Raw genomic sequence first — 24,102 nt, 5'->3', positions numbered from 1 at the left:
TCGTCGGGAAAAGAAACCAGCTGCAAATTTCTCACTGAAATCGTTTAAAGTCGGTGTGACAATAAATTTGAATAGCAGTTTTCTTCAGAAATTTATGCGTCTTATCTTATTATTTTTGCAAGGAGATAACCCCTAATAATGCCATAAGAATAACATCAATAACAAAAAAAATACATTTTTGTGCCTTCTACTCATCATTTTGTTCCTTCCTCGTATTGAGGGTTGGATACAATGCGCCATTGTTCTCGACCATGAGCTGTTTGTACTGCACTTTCATAACTTAATTATGAAAGTGCAGTACGTATAGAGACATGTATGTGTGCAGTAGTATGAAACATGCTGTGTTATATGTATATTGTATATGCCATTTTGTATTTTTGCATCATTTCTAGTAACTTAGTTCTGTTTTTTTTTGTTTTGTTTTTTTTTGTATATTGCACTGTTAAATTTCGTATGTGTATTGTTTTTTTATGTTGTATATAATATATATCTATCAATCAAATCAATCAATATATCAATCAATCAATATTTGCGTTCAACTTCGACACCGTTCCATTTTAAATAAGCCATGACACCACACGGGTGTGGCAGACTCGATGACCAGTTCGGTCCTTCTGTCACTCCCATCGTCATCAGCAAACAACCTAGCTCACATTGTAATCTTGTATTGTTTTGTTTTTTCGCATGTGCTGATGATGCAAAATAAAAGAACTTCTTCTCTCTTCTCTCTAATTTTGTCCATTTAGTGATGTTTGATGTCCAAATAATTATTGGTCTGCCTTTATTTCCTTTACCGTTTGTCTTCCCTTCTATTAATGATCTTTGTAACGAGTTTTGCCTTATTGTGTGTCCGGAATACTTCAATTTTCTTCTTTTGACCATTTGTCAATAGTTTTTGCCTGCTCTAGCTTTTTGCTAGAGTATTTGCCTGCAACTATTAGAAATCATATGTTAAATAAACATGCGGCCCGCGGTTTCACCCAGTTTTTAATATCTGGCCCTCTTGTAATAAATGTTGCACACCCCTGATGTAACACATTTGCAGAATATCCAAAGAAAATCACGACTGCCGGATCATCACTTACAACATTACCAGAAGAAACGACAGTGCCGTTGACTTCAGACTCCATTGTAGCTACTGCCACTAAAACAACTCGTAAGTAACACTAGCCAACTCAAAACGTTCCCACACACAGAAATGTGCCTAAGCAGTGTACAATTGTCATGTAACACACTTGCAGAATATACAAAGAAAATCACGACTGCCGAATCATCACATACAACACTACCAGAAGAAAAGACAGTGCCGTTGACTTCAGACTCCACTGTAGCTACTGCCACTACAACAACTCGTAAGTAACAATAGCCAACTCAAAACGTTCCCACACACAGAAATGTGCCTAAGCAGTGTATAATTGTCATGTAACACATTTGCAGAATATACAAAGAAAATCACGACTGCCGAATCATCACATACAACACTACCAGAAGAAACAACAATGCCGTTGACTTCAGACTCCATTGTAGCTACTGCCACTACAACGACTCGTAAGTAACAATAGCCAACTCAAAAGGTTCCCACACACAGAAATGTGCCTAAGCAGTGTATAATTGTCATATAACCCATTTGCAGAATATACCAAAAAATTCACCACTGAAGAACCGTCACTTACAACACTACCAGTAAAAACGACAGTGCCGTTGACTTCAGACTCCACTGTAGCTACTGCCACTACAACAGCTCGTAAGTAACAATAGCCAACTCAAAAGGTTCCCACACACAGAAATGTGCATAAGCAGTGTATAATTGTCATGTAACACATTTGCAGAATATACAAAGAAAATCGCGACTGCCGGAGCATCACATACAACACTACCAGAAGAAACGACAGTGCCGTTGACTTCAGACTCCACTGTAAATACTGCCACTACAACAGCTCGTAAGTAACAATAGCCAACTCAAAAGATTCCCACACACAGAAATGTGCATAAGCAGTGTATAATTGTCATGTAACACATTTGCAGAATATACCAAAAATTCACCACTGGAGAATAGGGTGGCTCGTTTTTGAATTTTTTTTTTTTAATTCTCTCGGGGTAGTTTGGAAATGGTGCCAGTGAATGAGAAAACGCTTATGACAAAATTTGAGATTCGTAAAAAATTGTCTTCAGCTTCCTCATGGGGCCCGAAAATTGAAAAATGGGGTTAAAAATGCATTTTTTTTCAAAAATATTTTTAGTTTGGGTAGATACAATATTGTTTAGATATATCTAATTAACCTAAGAAAAAAATTGGAGTCATTTGAACTATTCCTTCAGTTTCCTCACAGCTTCTGAAAATTTATATTTTGCAGAAAATTTCTCATTTTTGTGGGTGGTTACATGATACATAACTGCGTTAGACATTTTACCAGCTATAAAACGTCATTATATTTCTCTTTATGGACCTGCCCTGAGCTGTTGCGTCATTTTTTAATGAAGTTGGGTTAATTTGGTAGGAAAAAGTGACGTTTGTTTTTTGAATTTACGTCACTGACGAAGTTTGTATTTATGTAACCACAAACAAAAATGCAAAATTTTCAGCAAAATGAAAATTTTCAGAAGCTGTGAGGAATCTGAATAAATAGTTCTAATGACTTCAAATTTTTTTTTAGGTTATTTAGATAATCTAAACAATATTGTATCTAACCAAACTAAAAATATTTTTGAAAGAAATTGCCTTTTTGACAGCATTTTGCGATTTTTGGGCCCCATGAGGAGGCTGAAGGCAATTTGTTACGAATCTCCAAGTTTGTCATGATTGTTTTCTCACTCATTGGCACCATTTCCCCACTACCCCGAGAGATTTAAAAAAAAAAGTTCAAAAACGAGCCATCCTACTGGAGAACCGTCACTTACAACACTTCCAGTAAAAACGACAGTGCCGTTGACTTCAAACTCCACCGTAGCGACTGTCACTACAACAACAGCTCGTAAGGAACAATAAATATCTAATTGGTATTATTTGGTTAACTAATAATTACCATAAATAGATAATTGATAGCAACTTGTTAGAATTGAAAATTCAAAAGCAATACTTAAAATAATTAGGTAACTACATAAATTCGAACGTCTTCGGCAAAACTTTTGCCCTCATCAGGAAAATAACTTAATTCATCCAAACAAAAGAACAAATATTTGTAAAATGTTAATAATATATGAATGAAATTAATTGCAATGTGCACTGAGCTACGTACAAACACAACTGTAGAACAAACACAAAAGATGCTAACATTCTGTTACAAACTGTGCGGGAGTGTGATTACTTGACAAGATAGCGAGTGGTAACAACATTAAGGAACTCGAGGAAAACAACATAAAATAAACGTAATTTAATACAAATTTAACAAGAAAGATGCCCCTCTGGCGAATAATTGCTTGTTGAGCTTAGGACTGTGCTGCTTTATTTGGAGAGCCCCATTAATTTAATGTTACCACAAATACTGTAGTGAAGTCATAAATGTGGTTTTTGATTGCACTGTGTTGTTGTCTGTTCAATCCCAGTCTTCCGTTGCTGTTGTATAGCCAAGTGTCTTGTGGATATACCTATGTATGTCATGTACGTGTCACACAAACAAGTGAATTTATAGACAGTGTGGGAACGAAGAGACTGGGGAACGGAACATTTCAGCGAAAAAAATCTACTTATTTTAAAAGTTTTGTACAGAGAAACAATGTCGATATTAAATTTGCTTTTAAAGAGTTTAGATAGCTTTTTATTATATACGAGTGATTCCTTTGCTGATTTCTTTTCTTCTTATGTTGTTTAGTGGTTTTCCTTGATTTCCTTAATGTTGCTACCGCTCGTTATCTTGTCTTGTGATTACACTCCCGCATAGTTTATAACAGAATGTTAACACCTTTTATGTTTGTTCTTCAGTTGTGCTTATACGTATCTCAGTTCAGATTGTACCTAATTAATTTCAGTGATTTAATATTAACATTTTACAAACATCTGTTGTTTTGTTTAGATCAGAAGTCACCAAACGACGGCCCGCGGGCCGGAACCGTTGTTCTGTTTTTATCATTAGGCCACCACCAATGGGGACAGCCTAGGCCAAATTTGGAAAGTTGCAATGTTTTTTCAAGAGCACGATGCGTGTAGTGTATCACCGCAGTGGATAACTTTTCCAGCAACCTTTCGATTTTCATTCACAACTTTGCTATTCCACCGCTGACTTTGTTATTTATTGTATTCAATTAAAGTCAATGGAGATTCTGAATAGTTGTATATTTTTTCGCAATTTGCATCCGCCCGCAGCTGTTAATCTCGCAGCAATCCACCCCTCAGAAAAAAAAGGTTTGGTGACCCCTGGTTTAGATGAATTAAGCTATTTTCCTGACGAGGGTAGAATGTTTTGACGAGAATGTTCGAGTTTATTTAGTTATCTTTTTATTTTATGTATTGTTTTTGAATTATGCAATTCAATTCTATCAAGTTGCTATCAATTATTTCTCTATGGTGTTCAAGAATTATCCCTCTACCAAAGCTATATACTAACTAATAATTGGTATTAATTGCCGCTTTATTGTCAATGGTCCATTCAGTATAGGCTGCTGAACAAAAAAATATGTCATAGTATGTGACGTTAGGATGGCAATGTGTATTTTATTTTCTTAAGTATTGAACCACGCCCTTCCGACAGTCTAACTCTAAGCTCTCGACTACGCAGCTGATCAAAGTCACATACTAAAATACCGTACTACTTATATTTCAGCGTTGATAAATGGTTTTCGTAGACTACATGACGGATGGATTGGATTGGCTAATGGGTATCAGTTCAAGATATCAAAAACATTTCAAGACTATGAAGCAAGTAAACAGATTTGTCAAGATTCAGGAGCGGATTTGGCATTTTACAGTATCCGAAAAGCAAATAATAGAATGTAAGATTACAAGCAATATCAGAGGGATTTATGGCATAACAGGAAAATCACTTTATAGAATAAAAACGCTCTCTCGTAACTCACTTTCCAAAACAAGTAATTTGTGCATTTTAATGCCAGAAGTGTTAGCAAAAGAAATGTTTGCTTCTTGAAGTCGCAAAATTATTCCACTTGGTTACCAGACGAAAAAGCGCAATTTGACCTCGCATTGTTTTCATTTCGATGCAGTACTTGATTTTATGTAGTTTTGCATTAAAACATTCATGAAGAACCATATTTATGAGCAAGTATGATGTACATTGATTTTTCAACCTGCAATTTAGTACACTGTCGTTAACGGTTACCAAAACCTTATAACAAAACGGTTACCATCATTATCGGTTAGCAAGGCTATAGCCTACATTACAATATACTGTATATAGTGAAACTTAATACTGCTGCTTTGCATACATCAAATGCTAGCATTTACACAACAATCTATCCTTTTAGTTTAATTTATTAAGAATCGATTTCGCTATAGTAATGGCATCTTCAGCTTATTCAAAACAAAGTGTGGGCTACTTTTTCTTTAGATAACACTGCGATGAAGTAATTTTATTTGCGCCGGTTTTTTATTCAGAATGTCGTAATGCAGTTTAATAGCATGCAGTCCTGAAAGTAGTGGTTAAATATCTTTATTTTTTTTTCAATTAAAAGTGGAAAAAGCTAACTGAAAAAAGCAATCTGCGACTAAGAAATTTCCTCAAATGGGCGATCTACCGAATCTTCAGAAACAATCACGAAGAAACAAATCCAATAATTTTTATCTAAAACCTATACCTTAAAATCATTAGGCTTGGTAGGCTATCACTCACAACAATTTAATTCCGATCTGCCTTAAATGCTTTAACACTTTGTTTACTGCTTTTCTAGAACTGTCATTAATGCTTTCAAACCCTCATCCAGTATGTGGATTGGAATGAATGATATCGACTCAGAGGGAACGTGGAGATGGCTTAATGGCGATCTTGTTGCTGATGTTGAGAAGTTTTGGGGAGATAAAGAACCAAGTGGTGGAAAGGAAACAGATTGTGTGATCATGAACCCCACAAACCTGTTCAGCTATAATCGTAAATGTAGGTCGTTAGAATCCTACTTGGCTTTATGCGAAAAGCAAGGAAATTAAACACTTACGACAGAACAGAACAATCGAAGTTCATAGTGATGCACAGTATACTGTCGACTGTTACTTGAATCATTTACAAATATTGTCAAGATCCAATTTTCATGAGTATTGCTAATTACCATACAAAAGTACAGAATGAGACTGTTCACCAGGCATTTTAATTATAAATTAATTTCTTGCGTTGTTTTGGTGACTATAGACTAGACTATCACAAGCTGTTGAAACAAAAACTAGCTTTCATTTCCGACGTTTCGTCAATCAGCTCGACTGACCTTATCAAGGGGGGTGAAACAGGTATCACACTAACTGGTACAACACAGAAGCATGTTAAACGAAACGAAGTGTTTTGTAGAATACAAAGTTTATTAATACAAGCACATTCGGCGGCAATTTTTATATTTTGAAACAGGTAGTTTTAGCTGTTTCAGCCCCTTGTTAAAGTCAGTCGTTTTGGCTGACAAAACGTCGAAAAAGAAAAACTAGTTATCATATCAACATTTTGTGATAGTCTAGTTTACAATAACCGGAAGCACGCAAAATATTAATTTATTATAATTTATAAGTATTAAAATGCTGTAAGCATATTAAAATAATTTTTGGGGGCAAGATAATATTTTGGGTGGAAGATTTTCCCCCAAGCCTCCTCCCACGTAGCTCCGTTCCTGCATTGAAATACATATTTAACAATCATAGTGGTATACACACGACTGCATACTTAGGGGATAACTCAGGGAGTCCTCGGCCACCAGAAATAAAAAAGAGCTTGATATCGGGGATTGGAGGTGTCGTTGAGATTTTCATTTTTTAACTCTCTTGGTTGGACAACAATATATTACTAATTCAAAAACGTTTGATGTCGCTAAATCAACGTTATCCTTACAACAGTCATGCTTTGTTGTGTAAGCTGTATGTTGAACATGAATTTCCAGAAAACATTTTTTTTTTTGTAAACTTGATGGCCAAGATTCGGTTTCTGTTTACCAAACAATTATAGAAATACTGTGAGAGATTTCACCGAAGCTTATTTAAAGCAAAAAATGATTTCTTTCCCATCTGATGGTGCGTCTGTAATTCTGGACACCAAGAGCAGAGTGGGCCCTGAATGAAAGAAGTGTTTTCTAAGCTGATTTTGTAGCAGTATTTGAACCACAGATTGGAATTAGTCGTATCTGATGCAATAGACCGGTGGTTCTCAACTAGGGAGAAATTCCTACCTAGAGCGGAATTTCATGATTTCAGGAGAAGAATTTTAACTGTAGAAGCGTTTTTGTTTTCAGGTTAACGTTGGCTTTGTTAATTAATTACGCCACTCTGCATTGTAAAATGGGGATTTTTTTTACTTATTTTATCGTTGGCCTATGCTGGTTTAGTTAAGGCATTTGAAGATTGTCAGTTACTTTGATGGGAAAGAATTCTTGCATACAACTTAAATAAAGGGATCAAGTGTCTTGTGTCACACAGTGTCACAATCAAGGTGCAATGCCTCGCGATGGCTTGCTTTGTATCTTCAACGAGCGTGTTGTTTTGGTTGTGGAATTCTGGTGCGATGTGTTATTATCGGTTATGACCTAAAGTAACCTCTGATGACGAAATCTGTATTATGTAACGTGTTTTCTACAACCTTCGGCCCTACGTGACATTCTAGAGACTTCTGTTGTTTACATTTAAATGCTACGTGACCGACGATGAGTTCGTGTGATGCAACACTACGTTACCTTCTCGAAGTTACTGGACTGAACAACCAACTATATAAATAGTGGTGTAGTTTGTGTAATAATTATTATTATGAGAATTATGATGATTATTATTGTGTTGGTTATGAGAGTTGTGCTATGAGTTGTGGATTGGTAGTTGATGCAGAAATTAGAGTTATTTGAGAAACCGTTCGTTAAAGTTCTTCAAGAAGTCAGATTATCATTTCACTAGTAGAATTATTCGACATTCAATTGACTCCTTTTCGGTTTAACCCATTAAACTACGTCATTGAACCTTTCCAAGTCTTTTTCCTGGTAAGAGATAGAAAGAAAGCGTGACACACAGCATTCCAGGATGGGAGTCTGGCGTGGCAGCCCACAAACACTTTGTACTCTCAGTTGCGTTGTTCAACCTTCAGCTTAATGCTTTTTCACAGAAAGAAAAAAATTACAAATTCCTCTTGTTAGTTTTTTTTTTTTTTTTTAAACACGGTTTACTTTTTTACCCTCAGCCAGTCTCTCACTATTGACTCATCATTAGGGAGCTTTCTTTGCACTAAAGCTTCAGAAAACATTTTTCCGCTATAATCAGTTGAAACGTTTTCTGCACAAACTGGAGTGTGACTTTTACTTTTTAAAAAGGATATGTGTTCTATATTTCTTCTATCAGTTAGGCCAATGTCTACAATATGATCTTTTAGCAAGGAAGTAAATGTAAAACTTTCTTCATGCTATGGATTGTGGTGGAAACTGTTCTGCGTTGGTGAACTATCTGTATTCTTGCACTTGGTAACTTTGTATCTGAATACAATCAATGTTCTGCTATGGTAAAACATCTAAAAAAAATTGTAAATCTTTACAATGCAGGCTACACTCTAGCTATAGACATTTCTTCATTACACTGCCAGCTAGCCAAATGAGTTACAAATAGTAAGCTAAATTCAACTTAAAAACTTGATATAAACTAAATCTTCCTGATTAAACCTTAGCAATACTGTCTAACTATCAGGATCATAAAAGACATCTTATTCTTTATTCTGCAATGGCCGAGTGGTTAGCTCGTTGGGCTCGCAGTCGAGAGCCTGCATGTTCGAACCCAGTCACCCGCACTTTTTGTTGTTTCTCTGGGCAAGAAACTTTACGATAATTGCCTCAACCCAGTGATCGATTTCGAGTAATGGGTAGTACCAAATTTAAGTCATAAGTAGAGTAGACAACCGGAAACAGACATTGCAGTCGGCTGCAGCGTGGGTCAGGTGTACGTCGGAAGGCGTACACAGATGTATAGCGCTCAAGTCCGCTTTCTCGCAATGCAGGATAAAACAAACAAAACAAAAAATATCAGTCGCTTGAATAACATCCCCCTTATCAACATCCTCGGCAAGACTAGCAGCAGAATAAGTGTTTTCATTGAAGACAGCCACATCAACTCTTTCAACAATAAAGTCATCTGAAGATGTTTTACTGGGTAATGAGATTTCCACTTCATCTATAAAAATGGGTTGTGTTTAACAGTTTAGTAAGCACACAGTGGCTGTTTACATGTTTGCGAGAAAATTAAATGTCAGTGACAGGCATAACCTAGACCTAGACTATTAATGTACAGTTAAATCAAAAAATATCTGTAGAGCTTATTTTTACAGCTAAAATCATTCAAATTTATACTTTTGGCAGGTTTATTTGTAAAGAACAATAAACTTATTTCAACCGTAAGCTAACGCTATATAGCTTACTACATGCTTTATACTAGGGAATTATCCAAAGGTAAGATAATAAAAAGAATTTAGAAAAAAAAGACATCGTAAGTTAAGATAACTGGTGGCCAGTCAATGCAATTGAAAAGTTGATTATATCAAACTCATATATCTAAACAACTATATCTTCTACTGTATAGTCCACTTACTGAAAGCAGAGCTTCTATTAGAAGCATCAACAAAAACTTTTTAATTTCATTTTTTTTCAGTATGTCTTCTAGAGCTTTTCTCTTTTTTCATAATTTTCATCATTTTTTTTCAGTATGTCTTCTAGAGCTTTTCCCCCTTTTTCATGATTTTATTGAGACAGGTTACACGAAATTCTCTGTGGCTTAACAATAACATGTAAGCCTAACCTTGAGCAAAGGACGGATAAGCGGAGTAGAATGGAAACAACGAATAAAAATTTGTTTTGATTTGGTTTTAAATTTTTATCCTCGGACTGACACAGCCTTGATAGATCATTCCTGGTAGTTATTGCTTTTAGAAGCCTTTTGATGCAAAACCGGTTAGCTTACCGAGAATGACAGAGTGAAGTTTCCGACTGTTAAAGTCTTGTTGCCAGAGAATTATTCCATCCATTAGGCGCCCCTGAATGGAAAGCAGTCCTTAAAACGCGTTGCTCAAGCGCACACCCCGAGAGTCGAACCAGCGCCGCTTGATCTTGAAGTTGCTTCGCTCACGAATTAGTGACGAGTTCGAAATACGAATTAGTTCGAGTGGGATCCTCTTGGCTTCGGGCATGTTCTACCTTGGATAGAGATTTGATCCAGGCAGGAAAACTCTGACGCTGCTCGTACTTGATTAACTCGATTTCTGCCTCATTAAGTTCTGGCACACTGATTGGTCCTTTCAGTGTAATCTGGGTTTGTTTCTTCATGCGCATCAGTAAGCAGGATTTGAATCTCAGGAACCCGCAGGCTACTGATAGTTTCAGTCGGCGCAGAGATGAGAAGTAGGAGATTAACCTGTTGGTTCCTTGGCTTTCAGTTGTACTGTAGAAATTGTAAAGGTTTCGATTTTTCTCTTTGGTTTGTAAGCAGCAAAGATATCTTCAAATTTTGGTTTCTGGGCAGTTTGATTGGGCCATTACTCTGGAGGTTTCCTCAGAAAATCTGGACCATTGAACCACATCCCAGAATTCATCAAGGCTTTGGCCGTCATGCCCCTTGCAGCTTGGTCAACAGGGTTCTGCTTCGTGTCGACATGATGCCAATGATACACTTTGGTATGGTTCAAGATTTTTTGCAATCGGTTTCGTGAAAAGGTAGGGAACCTTTTGTTGTCAGCCAGCAGGCTCTGCAGCACAATCATAGAGTCTGTCCAATATAAACATGGACAATCAGGTAACTCTAACTCTTGCTTCACAACACGGGAGAGATTAACAGCATCCAATGCCGCTTCCAGTTCAAGGCGGGGAATCGTGTGTCTGCCCAGACCTGGAAAAAGTGATTTCCCATCACAAGACTCCAGATTACGCTCGAGTCGGGTAGTATGGATCGCAGGTAGCAAACTGCACCCCGGACAACTGAAGAGGCGTCAGAAAAGAAGTGCAGCTGCACTTGAGGAGGAGGTATTTTTCCCTCTTCTATGAAAATGTACATGAAACAAAGGGGGGTAGTGACTATGAAATCCAAAAATGACAACCTCTTTGTTTTCAGATGATGCTATATCCTGCCACAAGTTAGCCTTACATATTACAGGTAGGCTATGCAGTGGCGTTCGCAGGGTTTTCTAAAGAGAGGGGGCATTCGGAATACCAATTGAATCGAAATGATTTGAAGACCTTGAATGGTCACTTCGGTCAGCCTCGGTTGCTGTGATGCTATTATCCTTTTCGTTTCTTTTTTAATTGTAATCTTTTTAACAATTTTACTGTACATTGTGTTTTGATCATCTATCATCTTTGTTCCCAGCCAAATTCCTATGATTTTGATGTGAACCAAAATCGTACCGTCTGGAAAGTGCAGCTGCATCTAGCAGGCCAGATGCCCGATCAGGTACAGACATGAGGAATTGGGTCTTTTCCTGATTGACATTTTGGCTCGACATGGTCACATACAAAAGCTGAGGTTTGTTGAGTTTATTTAGTAAGCCAGCCAAAATCTCTTATTATAATATAAAGGTGGTGCCCCCAGACAGCCACTTTATCTGGTCCAGATCTACTAAAGATCTGGTCAGATTCTTACCCAGATCCTTAGCCTACCTGGTAAAGGTAGACCAAATACATTGATGGGATGTCTGGGGTCCATTGCATACCGATGTATTTTAAATGTAAGCTCTATGCGTAGAGTGAACAGGTCATCACAGAGTAGAAGTAGAGCATGCATGCTTGAGGGGCACCCCTGTCAAATGCCACTTTTCACATGTATTCGTTTGCTTAAAGTTACATTTATCTCAATTTTCCTTTTTTTTTTGCGCACCAAAAATAGGTAGCCTGATTTAGCATTATTAATTTTGCGCCTAATTTTTCAAGACGTCCATGGAAAATACTAATGATTTACTCTAAGGCTATCTCAAAGCAATCTTCAATTCCAGTGTGGTTCTTATTGTTTATTACCGCCTTATCAATTTACTTTAACATGGAACAGCACTGTTCTATCCACCATCTCTAGACTTATATCTAGATATTCTTTGACGTGTCCCGTAGGTGCCGCTATCACGGCTGTATTTTTTCTTTATATACAAAATTTATTTGGGCATGGTTCAATCGATACCATTTCATATTTGTAGAACATTCAAAGGAATAAAAGGGTCCTTTACGTTGTTAATAATTAATTTTCCATGCTAGGCTACGTAGTGACCTATTTATGAGTAAACGACTGTCTGGTATTTTGTGTGTGAGAGTAAAGAGAAATTACCACATGCGTCTGTTAGGGGTTTTTGATTGTTTATAAGAATCTCTATCCTCTGACTGAAAAAGCTTCTTCAATTGGCATTGAACCACTGACGCAGGCCCAATCACTGCAATTTACAGAGTATTGTTTCCATAGTTGCTGAATTGTATGCGTTTGTGAACCACTCCATGCACTGGGTACCGCCGAATGATAGTTGTCCTTGAAGTGTTGCTCAGTCGCACACCCCGAGAGTCGAACCAGCGCCGCTTGATCTTGCGGTTTCTTCGAGAGCAAAGTTTGTCAAATTTTACACAAAGTATTAAAGTTATAAGTCAAACAAGCAATTTACATCATATATTTGTGTAGTAGCCTATCTTTATGGTTGTTAATAAGCATTCACCGTATTGATTTGCTGTAAAGAGACAATTAGGCAGCGTTTCATGCTTCTCCGAATAGCAGAGTCTTATTGTTTTAAGCCTTGTTTTAAACAATAAGTTCAGTTGAAAATTGTCCTGTTAAATACATTCATGCCTTATTTATCCTTGCATGACACGTTCATCGGTAAAATTTCCTATTTTGTCATTTGATCCACTTAATTTCATAATGCTTCTTACACTTCAATAAGATGAAAGTAACCTATCATGGACAAGACAAAAAATAGTTTTGACTACTTCAGTTCGTGAAAACTCAAAAACAAATACGGCATATAACTTCTGAAACTTTACTTATTTGATTTCACAATGCAGTAGCCTATTTATTTGAAAGATAAATCGCAAACAGAAATACAACAAAAATGCTGATCAAAACAAATCTAATCTCGCCTTGATATTATCTATGTAGGTCATGACCTAACTTGCCAAAGCTGCTATTTTTTACATCATTTCAGCGTCGTTGTATGTTGTCATAATGTTAAGAAAGAGACTTTCACTACCTGAGAAACATAATTTCAAAGCAAAGAGCATGACTGTGTAGACATTATTTGCGTGGCCTTCACAGGAATTTACTTTGGGGAAATCCAAGAATTGATGATGTGTGAACACATTAGCTTTGATTTTCTGGTAACACGAAGTAGAAGCAAGCAGCTCATAAACATTATACACATGGTTTACGTGACAATAAACCGACTTTTGAAAAGTTCAACCTTCGACAACTCAATTGGAAAACAATATTCGCACTTTTAGTCTACAGCTTGTGAACAAACATTTAAAAATAAATTTTGACCGTTTTTGTGTTTGTGCAACAAAATATGCATACAACGGTAGGCTAGTGTTTGCTCTCAGATATTCATTTGTATGTGATTGTTTGATGACAAATAGCAACAAAATACGTGTCTCTGAATTAACGGATTTAAATTTGATGCTGATCAGTTTATGCCGAAGACAATTGTTGATAAGTATCATACCAACCCAGCACCAGTCAAGAATAAGTTTATCGTAATGTAATGCATTCACTTGTGTCTATGAAAGTTCTAAAACTGTGCGCATGACAAATTCATGGAGCAAATTACCCTACGAGTGCAATGTGCAATTGTGCATACCCTATAAATTAGTTTATGTGAATAGACTTATGTGAAAAAGTAAAAGGTGATTTATTACCATGATCGTTATATTCCTTTCTCGTATTGGGAGTGGAAGGCAATGCGCCATTGTTCACGATCATGAGCTTGTCCTACCGCACTTCATAATTGTATACACTGCTATTTTAGCACAGGTCGTTAACTCAATAACTTATTTGTTGAAGGTTTTTTACAATAATCTGTAGTTTTTCACTTAAATTTCGAAACTTCACCTTTCCATAAAATGCATAAAGTACATTTTAGCTGACAACCCACACACTGAAAAATGTTAGTTTAATTATTATCCTAACTATAGTTGAGTGAGTAACGTGTTTATTTCAGAATATTGCTTTAACTTTTTAGTTTTTGAATGGCACGTAAAACCTTTTACCCCTTGAATCCATTCTTGAAACCGAACACATCCAATATAGGCCACCGCCCGCTTGGAGAATGAATTGAAATTGAGCAAGTAAAGCGAGCTAAGAAAAATTTGCAAGAAAAACAAACAATAGAAAAAAAAGAAATACAAGTTAAGAGAATAATTTTGACCGTTGTTTAACAATGAGGACACCTTTAAAGACACTGCCTCATTTCGGCTGCATAGCTGAGTGGTGAGAGCCCTGGAACGGCAATCGAAAAGGCGCCGGTTCGACACCGCAGAAGAGCATGTTGCTGTGTCTTTGGCAAGACACTTAAAGGCATGCCTGAAGGTGGACACGAAGACTGGCTTCCTTGCCTTCCCGTCAACTTAATCTAAGTTTTCAACCCCTGGGTGTAAGCCTGGATACGACTACCTCAACGAAAGCAAATTTTATACTTATGTTCATCATGCAAAGAAGTGATTTTTACATAAAACGAAGTTATCAAAACCCGTCTCATATCTGAATTGAACTCTGAAGAATCCAAAATATATTTTACAGCTTGCAGGCCATCTGAAACGGTTCTGGAAACTGAAACTTATCCCTCCCCCAAGCCCAAAACTACCTCCGTGCCCCCATCCCCCCTGTCAACGCTACTAATGGCTGGTGAGAGTGCAAACCACGGCAATCACCAGATAGATGGAGAAAGAGGGTTATAGTCTATTACATGGCCACCTGGAGATCCGGCCTGATATTTCACATTTTGCAGATTTTGATTACAGCTACTGCAAGTGTTTGGCTGACATTTTCTGAGATGTTTTTACTTTTTACAGTCTCCTAATGATATAAAAGCTTTTTGTTGCCTTAGGGAAGCAGTGGCAAATGAGAAAAAGTAAGTTGAAAAACGCTGAATCAGACTGTTATTGAAAAATTAACAGTCTGACTAAAATCTTCGAAATAAAATTTCCTTTGTTTTTCAACATGTGAGGATGTTAAAACTTATTGTGTCATCTGGGGAAAACAGTAGAGAAAGCTTAAAAATATAATTTTTAGAAAAATTTATTTAAACATTCACCCAAAGTGAGCAAAATCTGGAAATTTTTGCAAAATGTGACAAATCAGGCCGTATCTTTAGATAGCCATGTCTACTACAACAAAAGCAATTAACAATCTATTTTATCAAGAAAGTGATATTTGGAAAGCATGATGATAAATGATAAAATGATGACAAATATTCTCTATCTCAAAAGAGAAAACAGTGCAATAAGTAAAACCACGTAGGACTTTCAAAAATGTCATCGTTGGCAAAACCACGTTTCTTCGCGACAAGAAAGCTTACTTTTTCTTTTAAAGTTTTCAAAACCTCTATATAAAGGGTTCGGCGGGTTGAGAATCTGGCAAATAATCTGGTTCTCTTTGGTTGGACATGATTGATAAGATTCACAAAAATGCGAGGTTTGTTTTAAGGTATTGCAAATAAAGTGCAATGGAATGGCTTCGTAAAAGTGCAAACTCGTCAAAGGTTTTGCTAAGGAGATTAAACTAAATCACTGATTATCATCGCACTCAGTTAATAAAAGATATGATATTTAACAAGATTATCTAAAAAAAATGCAAAGAAATATATCATTCAATTCATTTTTTACAAAAGCGTAAGTTATTCAAATTAATTTTGCAAGGAACAGTATACAAGATATTGCATTGACTAAAGATTTGTCTTTTTCGTGTTGATTTTACCGCCGACTTGTCGTCATAGACATCGGCTGGGGCAAGTTTTTCAACAAAAACTAATAAAAAGTTTAAAAAAAAAAATTAACAAAATTTGGTTGATTCTGGAAATTTTTATCATCGGACTGGAAGTGGGAAAGCTTGTTTGAGAGCTTTATCCTGGCAGCTTTGCATACTTGTAGAGGCTTTGAACCACAGACGCAGGCCCGGTCGCAAATTTTTTTTTCCCACGAGATTTCTGTCTCATTGATTCTAGCCACTCTAAAAGTAAGATTTTCTGAAAGTGATTTGAGAAATTGGTTGATTCAGATTGCGAAATAACTATTTGCCAATGAAATTCTGCAATGATAATAAAATATAAGCTTTCCCTAACCCTACTTTTTTTGAAACGCTCTTTTTCACCGCAAAAATTAATTTAAGGAAAAAAAAAGTTAGACTTCGACGGGCGTCGAACCCTCGTTCTCACGACCACTAGGCAGAGGATGAAACCACTGAACCAACAATGCCAAAGAGAACCAAAATATGTAAATGAGACAGAAATCTCGTGAGAAAAAAATTTCGCGGCCCGGTCACCGAGATTTGACGGAGTGAAGTTCGAAGTGTTGTGCGCAGTTATTTAAGCGCCCGACTTTGTGCACGAAAAAACAGTCAGATCAAGCACCGCTGGTTCGGCTGTCAGGGTGAGCTTGAGCAACAACGCATTTAGCCACACCTAGTGGATGGAATAATTCAGAAATAACAAAAACTCATCATGGTTCGATCTAAAAATTAAAGGAATACAACTTAGGAGAATTAGGCTACTATTCTTGAACTCTTCTAGAAATTAACGTCACGCAAGCTTGCTGACGAAAAGTTAACGTCGTTGAAAGATCTTGCCCTAAACATAACGCGTGTCGACCAATAAAGATTACATTTACTTCAGCATTGAGCAAGATGATAATGTTTGAAGGCCATGTAAATAGTAAAAATACAAACAAAAATATATATAAAAAATAAATGGTATTAACGCTACAAAAACTGTTCAATGCCAAGCAGAGCAATTTATATCAAATTCAGTTAATATTTTCTAATAACCTTTATTTGGAGGTTATTAGAAAATAGTAACTGAATTTGATATAATGATAAATATATATTTATCTAAAATTATTCCCAAAGTGTATTGTTGCAATTGCCAAGTTAATCAACAAAAGGTCTTTGAAATTTGTGTAACAGGTTAATCAACAAAAGGTTTGAAATTTGTGTCTTAGCAAACACGTTGTTCAACCTTTCACATTCCGTCACGTTGATCATGAACAAAATGAAGTTGACAACATGTTTGCTTCTCTTTTCCTTAATGCGATATGGAAACACTTTGCCAACAAGGTGAGAGCTGGATGATTTTGCGGACAGATACTTCTCATTAACACGTTTTTTTAGATTGCCTCTGTTCCTTTTTTCCAAATAGTTTAACTGTTAACGTACAGTATAATAACAATAGATTGAGTTTCGCTTATAGTAGCGTGATCGTAAGTAATTTCACGAGTGTAATAAATTAACTGAGCTCTTCCAGTCAAACCACGCCATTGTTAGCCTACTGTATATCAATTGAACATCAGATTTTTCTGAAAGGAGGTGCCTCAAAAATGTCTAAACCAGTTAGTTTACTACAGGATAGCGACAATTATTTACAATGCGATATCACGTGGACAGAAGTTCTCACCCTGCCAATTCTGCTCACGTTGACGTAAAAGTAAATGATTTGACTGGCATTATATGGGAGTGGTGTACTTCGAAGCGAAGATTGTAGTTTAAAGTCACGTCATTTAACAGTCTATAGTTAAAAGGACTAAGAGAGCGTCAGTGAAAAGTTCACGTTGGCAAAAAGTAATCTTACGCGAAAAAGCAATGACGTAGAACGTCAATGTGACGCGGAAGATTCCGAAATTGTTTGGTGTGCGTCGATTAAAAAATTTTGAAAACTCTAACTATGGCACTGAAGCTCGATTGAAAATTAATGCAAACGTATTAAGCAAAAAATTAAAACTTTAACAACCTTCCGATTTTAACGTTTTTGGAAAAAGGCTTAATGACTAACGTGGAGGTTACACCGATAATGGTTATCAAAACACAATGCTCGCTGTTCTGTAGTGAGTAGTCAGGTAGTGCTGACGCCAGGAAGATCGCTCCTTCTCAACTGGTCACAAATAATGTTAACAAATGCATTCAACGCTTATCTTGGCTTTCGCACCACGCTTCTAATTTTAACTGAATCTTTCAATAACGGACAGGCTTAATTACAACTATCAAGTTATAGAACGTGAAAAGTGGCATATCCACAGAGGGAAGATTGGGTGCAATCGCTCCTTCCCCCTTTTAAAACAAAGAAAAGTAACTTTATTCACGGTGTCGCAAACCTAAACACTAGGTTATTGTGTTTTGTTGAAATCCCCCCCACCCCCTTAAGGGTACTTAAATCCCTCCACCTCCTTAAGGGTACTTAAATCCCCCACCCCCTTAAGGGTACTTAAATCTCCCCACCCCCTTAAGGGTACTTAAATCCCCCACCCCCTTAAGGGTACTTAAATCTCCTCACCCCCTTAAGGGTACTTAAATCCCCCCACCCCCTTAAGGGTACTTAAATCCCCACCCCCTTTAAGGGTACTTAAATCTCCCCACCCTCTTAAGGGTACTTAAATCCCCCTACCCCCTTAAGAGTACTTAAATCCCCCACCTCCTTAAGGGTACTTAAATCGCCCCACCCCCTTAAGGGTACTTAAATCTCCCCACCCCCTTAAGGGTACTTAAATCCCCACCCCCTTAAGAGTACTTAAATCCCCCCACCCCCTTAAGGGTACTTAAATCCCTCCACCTCCTTAAGGGTACTTAAATCCCCCACCCCCTTAAGCGTACCTAAATCCCCCCACTCCCTTAAGGGTACTTAAATCCCCCACCCCCTTAAGGGTACTTAAATCCCCCCACCCCCTTAAGGGTACTTAAATCGCCCCACCCCCTTAAGGGTACTTGTTAGACCCACCCTTGTAAGAAATTCTGTGCTATTTAACAATAGTGGAAATAGTTTTTATTAGGCATATCATTAGGCCTACTCTTATCACTAGTTCCGATTGTAGCATTTTAGTGTTTATTCCACAAAAAAACAAGAAACTGGTTGCCCTTATATCCTGCAATGTAATAATGGCAAGTAAACAATAAATATTCGAATACTTTTTTTGGAATGTAGTGAATGTTGTTCATTTTTGTGGGACAGGTTTGATCTTTCCAATTGTTCGGGACGTTTATATACAAAATACTTCTGCGGTACATTCAACGCACGACTTAAAAACAAGTCACCGTTTTGGGGTCCATACCTTTCATTAATTATCTGTTATCTTTTTGGGATCGACTGCAAAAATATCAAATAGCTTACCCTACATACGTATTGTAAATATTTGCACTAAAAACAAATGCACAAAAGTGCAAAAGGACATTAAAAGTTAAAAGCAAAAGGAGTTTAATGTTTACGAGAAGAATTTAGTAATAGCATTCAATCGCACGACACCACTTTAGTGAGTACATTCCTCAGATGCCAATATGTCATTATGGCCTTTTGTACAGTTTTATTTTCATTACTTGTTGGACAATAATCTGCATTCTAAGTTTCATGAATTCTATTCGCAATCAAGGCACTAATGATGCTCTACAGTTGTAGAGCGAAATACATATGCCCTAAATAGGGCTCTACTGATTCTCCAATTCCATACATTTTTAATTATAAAATACTGAACTGATACCTGATGGAGAATCGCTGGCCTTCTGCTTCTTAGTCAGGTGATCCTTATCCTTAGCGGAACCCAATAAATACATAAATTGCAAGCTTTGCGTACATCGCAATCGATCAAACGGCATGTTCTATACATTAACAACACACATTTTCTCATGTATGCTACGCAAGGCCGTTACAAGGATAATTTGAGCCGGGTACCACTGAGATTAAGGGCCCAAATTAAGATTCTCGGGGCCCAAAAAAATATTTCTAAAAACAATGGACTAAATTCAAAGAATGCGCATTTTTCAAAGTTTTCAAATTTTCAAATTTACATTTTTTTCCAATGCGGTTTTCAATACAATACGAAAACCACTGGTATAAACATTCAAATTAAATAAAGAGATAGAGAGAGAAGAAGAAATGTAGACAGTCATAATGAGGCGATCTCAACTGAGCGAAATTAATTAATGACATCTTGATAATAATCGTCCCGTTAATATGTGTTGCAGAAGAAACCTGATCAAAAACAAGCGACAGCTTGGAAGAAGGTGCTTTTGCCTTGGCCAAAATGGTTTTGTAGGAATGAAAACTGTCACTAAAAATGGGTATGTGTTTATCTACTTCTAGTTTTCTATGACAAGCTAAAATCGATTACAGCAGATCCTATAAGAAGTAGCCTATCACAGCTGTTTGTTTACTACTGTTGCATATCTCTTCCATTTTTGTTTTTATTCGTAATGGGAATATGGACATTCTTGTTTCATGAAAATGACAATAATAAATAACAATAATTAACAATGACTTTTTAATACTTTAAGTTACTTTTTGATTCTAACAGCATTCAGAATAGTTTTATTAATTTTGAAACTACAACTTACCGTACTAACAATAATAATAATAACAGAAGTCAAAATAGCCTAACGTTTATAGTAATTACAAATGGACTTTCAAGATTTGCAAGAAATTGCGGTTATAAAATCGCACTTTTAAGATCGAACACAAGTTTAAAGCGGTTTAATCCGGTTTAGGCATTGTTAGAAACCAACCCTTTCAAATCACACAAAACGTGAGATTTTTATGAAAATGTTTTTGTGCTGAGAAATCAGAGGCGGTTCAATTTTCAACGCTGTTCAAGACAATATTTCTTCAATGTGTTTACAATTTTGTAGGTTATTCCTGGTAGTTTCGCATACTGGTAGAGGTTTTTGACACAGGGCTTGGTACCAGGAATGATAGAGAGAAGTTTCCGATAGTTGTTGAAGTGTTGCTGGAAGGGAATTATTCTATTCACTTTTTTTTCTTATGTACGATGCCTGTTCCAGGCTTAGACGTTCATGCACGGCTCTTTCCATTTATCCTAAGATGATCCTTGAGATTATTGAGAAAAATGAGACGCTGTTTTCCATGAGCTAATTTTCCTTTGATCTTTCCACAAAAATTAATCTGTTCTGATTGTTCCTTCCTCATGACATGGCCAAGAAACTGTTTGCCGCTTGATGATGTTTTCCAAGAGGGTTCTAGTTTCATCGGTTTGAATTAGTACGTCTTCATTTGTTTTGTGGTTGATATATGTTATTCGTTGCATTTTTCGAAAGAACAACATTTCAGCAGCGTTTAAATGTTTCTGTGTTTCTTTGCTTAGCGTCCAGCATGGCCACCTAAAGATACGGCCTTGATTTGTCACATCTTGCAGAAATTTCCAGGTTTTTCTAACTTTGCGCGAACGTTTAAATAAATTTTTCTAAAAATTAGATTTTAACGCTTTCTTTATTCTTTTCCCCAGATGACACAATAAGTTTTAACATCCTCACATGTTGAAAAACAAAGAAAATTTGCTTACTTTTTCTCATTTGCTACTGCTTCCCCAAGGCAACAAAAAAGTTTTATGTCATTAAGAAACCGCAAAAAGTAAAAACATCTCAAAAAATGTCAGTCAAGCACTTGCAGTAGCTGTAATCAAAATCTGCAAAATGTGACAAATCAGGCCGCATTTCCAGGTGGCCATGCGTCCAGGTTTTACATCCATACAGCAAAATAGGAAAGATATACCACGTTAACACACGCTTCCTTGTTGTGAATTTTTGTTTCGAAGAATCTATGCAGTGTTTTAAAAAGCTTGTGTCGCTTGAGTTATTCTTGTTTCAATCTCGTTTTTGCATTTACCATCATTAGTTACGAACGATCCAAGGTATTTAAAACAGTTGACTTGTTTAAATGGTTTGTTTGAAATCAATATACTGCAAGTTAGAGAAGAGTTTGTTTTCTTGGTAACGATCATGCTTTCAGTCTGTTTAGTGTTAGTTGTCATGCTAACATTTTCGCTTTTTTCTTGTAGCTAGTTGGAGTTTTTCTTCTAAGGTGGCAGTTAGTACGGTGTCATCCGCATACTGAAAAGTCAGTGAAGCAATAAACCATTCTGTTTATTATTGTTGTTACTTTCAATTTCATCAGATGAACGTTGCAATTAGTGCAAGAAACGGTAATCCGCATATGTCATATTGTTTGTATTCACACCTCCTAATTTAATTCCTTTGAGATATTCAATGGAACACATGAATGGAGACCAGTCCGGAAATGCGTTGGTCACGCGCACACCCCGAGAGTTGAGCCAGCGCCGCGTAATCTTAAGCCAGGCGCTTAACTACTGAGCTAACGGACGGGCAACTGTTCTGATCTGCAAGTCTGCCCGGAAGGCCAATTCCAGAAATGACAAGATCAAGCACAGCGGGTTCAAATCTTGGGGTGTAGGCTTCCGCAACGCATTTCAAGGACAGCTCTCATTGGTCGGCACTTAGTAGATGGAACAGTTCACAGACACCAACACTCTGTTACAACAGCACTCTGTTAATTTTTATACTGGTATCCGGGTAGTGGAGCTAATCTTCTACGAGTACATAAAACTGCCAGGACTAAGCTATCAAAGACGCTGTCTCAGTCCGAAGACGAAGATCCCCACAATTTCGCACAAATATATTTATCTACAATGTTTGCACTGTTGCTAACTTTAATATCTACTTCATTTAATCGCGTATCTTATACTATTAGGACAACAATACAGTTTGGCGCGTTGACGACAGAAAGCCGACTCGGTTCTTTTGGTGTGAAAATACATAAGGTACGCCCCGTATGTTGCTACAGACGGCAATACAGACGTAGAAAATCAAAGACAAAAAGTGGAACACAAGACCAAAGAAAACACAACAAACAGATGCATCATGGGAAATATAAACCACCCAATCAAAGAGCTCAACTGCGATTGTCACATGGTCACAGGAAGAGATTGGTTAATGCAAAAAATTAGTTGCTTCCTGTGAATGATTGACATAACGCCTTGTCATTTACTGTACAGTATTTATTACACCATGTAACACAAAATTTGTCCATGGGTTAAAACTATTATGTTCTGATTTAGTATGGCCTAAATCAATAAAAATGAGCATTTAAAAAGTTCAAACTTTGGTTTTGACTTTAAGATTAATTTGTTAGAATTTTTTCGACTAATTTTGCTCTGTTAATGCCTTTGCCCCCACTATAACTTTTTGAATAAATAGAATGGAGTTAAATCTAATTTTAGTTGTTGTCGTTTGCTTTGTCATAATAAAATAATAACGAAAAATGTTGTTTTCAGAATCTATTTCTAAAAAATTACATAAAGAAGAAAAACACATGTATGCAAGGCAACTTTACTATACACAAACACGAGACAAAAGCCTTGGCCTGGTGCTACAGCCTACTGCTATTAGCCTTTATTCAAAATTGTTACAGAGCAAACCTACGCTGTCACTTAAAGCACTCAAAACTTATAACTTAATCAAATAGAAACATTTTTTTGAGATTGGCGACGATATGTCAATTCACTTTCACGTAAAAGGTTCCTTATATAGTCCCAATAAATCACCCAATCAAAGAGCTCAACTGCGATTGTCACATGGTCACAGGAAGAGATTGGTTAATGCAAAAGATCAGTTGCTTTTCTGTAAATGATTGACATAACGCCTTGTCACATACTGTATTTATTATTTATTGCTTCTTCAATATTTGTAAGTTACCTTACCTAGTTTGTGGCGGGAAATATCAACGTCATACGTCATAGGCTACATGAAAACGATTACGTCATGCATGGGTTATATTTCAGTTTATCAACTTCAAAATGCGACTTACCCTAAATCAGACAATTTCACCGTATGCATGCTTTCATAAGTGAATGTACCGTAGTTACTAGCTGGAAACTGGATTATCCCTCTGTTCATCCCTCAATGTTTAGCATATATACAGCAAAGTTAGATCAATTACAATTGATTATATGTTTTCATGTAACTGTAATTACAATTATAATTGTGAC

At 36.7% G+C, this 24,102-nt stretch overlaps 3 protein-coding genes across 3 annotated transcripts; 2 read left to right on the top strand and 1 right to left on the bottom strand.

The window, feature by feature from the left end:
- The first annotated feature begins 1,128 nt into the window (after nucleotides 1–1,128).
- Nucleotides 1,129–8,077, top strand: LOC145775274 (uncharacterized). Its single transcript, XM_082586534.1, has 6 exons — nucleotides 1,129–1,352; nucleotides 1,438–1,548; nucleotides 1,634–1,744; nucleotides 1,830–1,940; nucleotides 4,758–4,926; nucleotides 5,839–8,077. The coding sequence occupies exons 1-6, from the start codon at nucleotides 1,199–1,201 to the stop codon at nucleotides 6,089–6,091; spliced, it is 909 nt and encodes a 302-aa protein (XP_082442660.1). The 5' UTR covers nucleotides 1,129–1,198; the 3' UTR covers nucleotides 6,092–8,077.
- Nucleotides 8,078–10,628: 2,551 nt separating this feature from the next.
- LOC145774742 (uncharacterized) lies at nucleotides 10,629–11,591 on the bottom strand. Its single transcript, XM_082586079.1, has 2 exons — nucleotides 11,494–11,591; nucleotides 10,629–11,067 (listed from the first exon to the last, which is right to left on the bottom strand). The coding sequence occupies exons 1-2, from the start codon at nucleotides 11,589–11,591 to the stop codon at nucleotides 10,629–10,631; spliced, it is 537 nt and encodes a 178-aa protein (XP_082442205.1).
- Nucleotides 11,592–17,246: 5,655 nt separating this feature from the next.
- Nucleotides 17,247–23,061, top strand: LOC145774646 (uncharacterized). The gene is made up of 3 exons (XM_082585973.1): nucleotides 17,247–17,380; nucleotides 20,270–20,365; nucleotides 22,806–23,061. The coding sequence occupies exons 1-3, from the start codon at nucleotides 17,307–17,309 to the stop codon at nucleotides 23,059–23,061; spliced, it is 426 nt and encodes a 141-aa protein (XP_082442099.1). The 5' UTR covers nucleotides 17,247–17,306.
- Nucleotides 23,062–24,102: the final 1,041 nt, after the last annotated feature.

Source organism: Aplidium turbinatum, chromosome 1 (genome assembly GCF_918807975.1).
Source record: "Aplidium turbinatum chromosome 1, kaAplTurb1.1, whole genome shotgun sequence".
Lineage (NCBI taxonomy): Eukaryota > Metazoa > Chordata > Ascidiacea > Aplousobranchia > Polyclinidae > Aplidium > Aplidium turbinatum.
The sequence above is the reverse complement of the archived record's forward strand: the minus strand, read 5'-3'. Positions and strand labels throughout refer to the sequence as shown.